Source organism: Propithecus coquereli, unplaced genomic scaffold, assembly GCF_000956105.1.
Source record: "Propithecus coquereli isolate 6110/MARCELLA unplaced genomic scaffold, Pcoq_1.0 Scaffold22039, whole genome shotgun sequence".
NCBI lineage: Eukaryota > Metazoa > Chordata > Mammalia > Primates > Indriidae > Propithecus > Propithecus coquereli.
The window spans coordinates 1-1,220 of record NW_012147234.1 but is presented as its reverse complement, the minus strand read 5'-3'; the positions used below and the strand labels follow the sequence as shown (position 1 = coordinate 1,220).

Below are 1,220 nucleotides of genomic sequence, written 5' to 3'. Positions count from 1 at the left end.
GGCCAAAATTACCTCCACCACCTCCAAAGTTTCCTCCACGACCCATAAAGTTGCCAGATCCACCTCCCCGACCTTTAAGACAGGCAAGGAAGAGTTTAAAGACCTTTACAAACGCTACTCACATCTATCGCGTATACGTGTATGGACCTACTCACCTCTTTGCGATCCAGCAGACTGCATCTCTTGTTTAGAAAGGGCCTTTTTCACTTCACAATTATGCCCATTAATAGTGTGGTATTTCTGAACTAAATTTTTTTTAATCAAACAAACAAACAGAAAGTTATTTTATGTTTGCAAAAGCACATATAAATGAAATCCTTTGTCATTACGTAACTCTTTAAAATGTTACCAAGGTAGTGACTTTGAGTGGGGATGAGTGAATGTTCTGGGATGTTTATTTCTTGAGCCGAATGCTTGTTACACAGGTGTAGACACTTTATGAAAATGACTATACACTTTATATTCTATTAGGCACAATACAAAATTACAAGCAATTAAGCAAATTTCGATGAAAACAGAGAGCCATCTCTGCTTTCTCATTCATGATTGCTACTTACCAACAATTTTATCAACAGTATCATGATCATCAAAAGTTACAAAAGCAAATCCTCTCTTTTTTCCACTCTGCCTGTCTTCCATAACTTCTATGGTTTCAATCTTGCCATACTTTTCAAAGTAGTCTCTCAAATTATATTCTTCTGTATCTTCTTTAATACCACCAACAAAAATTTTCTTCACTGTTAGATGGGCACCAGGCTTTACAGAATCCTAGAAATAAAATACATTAAGAGTCAAAAAAAAATCCCCTGAAACTTTCACAACAGTTTCACATATTACACAACATATAATCAAAATACCTCTCTAGAAACAGCTCTCTTTGGTTCCACAACACGTCCATCAACCTTGTGTGGTCGAGCACACATTGCTGCATCCACCTCTTCGACACAAGAGTAAGTCACAAAACCAAAGCCCCTAGAACGTTTCGTTTGGGGGTCTCTCATTACCTACAAGATAAAAATTTTAAAGCATTGAAACACTTCCACAGGTCCTCTACAGCCCCTTCCTAAGAAATTTTTTGTTCTCTTAGTAACTTACCACACAATCTGTGAGTGTGCCCCATTTCTCAAAATGTTCTCTTAAACTATCATCTGTAGTTTCAAAGCTCAGGCCACCAATAAACAGTTTTCTCAACTGCTCTGGTTCCTTTGGATCATGGCCCT

At 37.5% G+C, this 1,220-nt stretch overlaps 1 protein-coding gene across 1 annotated transcript; it reads right to left on the bottom strand.

Annotated features, from left to right (window-relative positions):
* Window positions 1–7: 7 nt before the first annotated feature.
* LOC105810780 (heterogeneous nuclear ribonucleoprotein A3-like) lies at window positions 8–1,215 on the bottom strand (the record flags this gene model as incomplete). The annotated part of the gene is made up of 5 exons (XM_012644814.1): window positions 8–72; window positions 156–245; window positions 558–768; window positions 858–1,004; window positions 1,096–1,215. Coding segments are annotated over 5 exons (633 nt in total), but the record flags the coding sequence as incomplete, so codon positions are not given.
* Window positions 1,216–1,220: the final 5 nt, after the last annotated feature.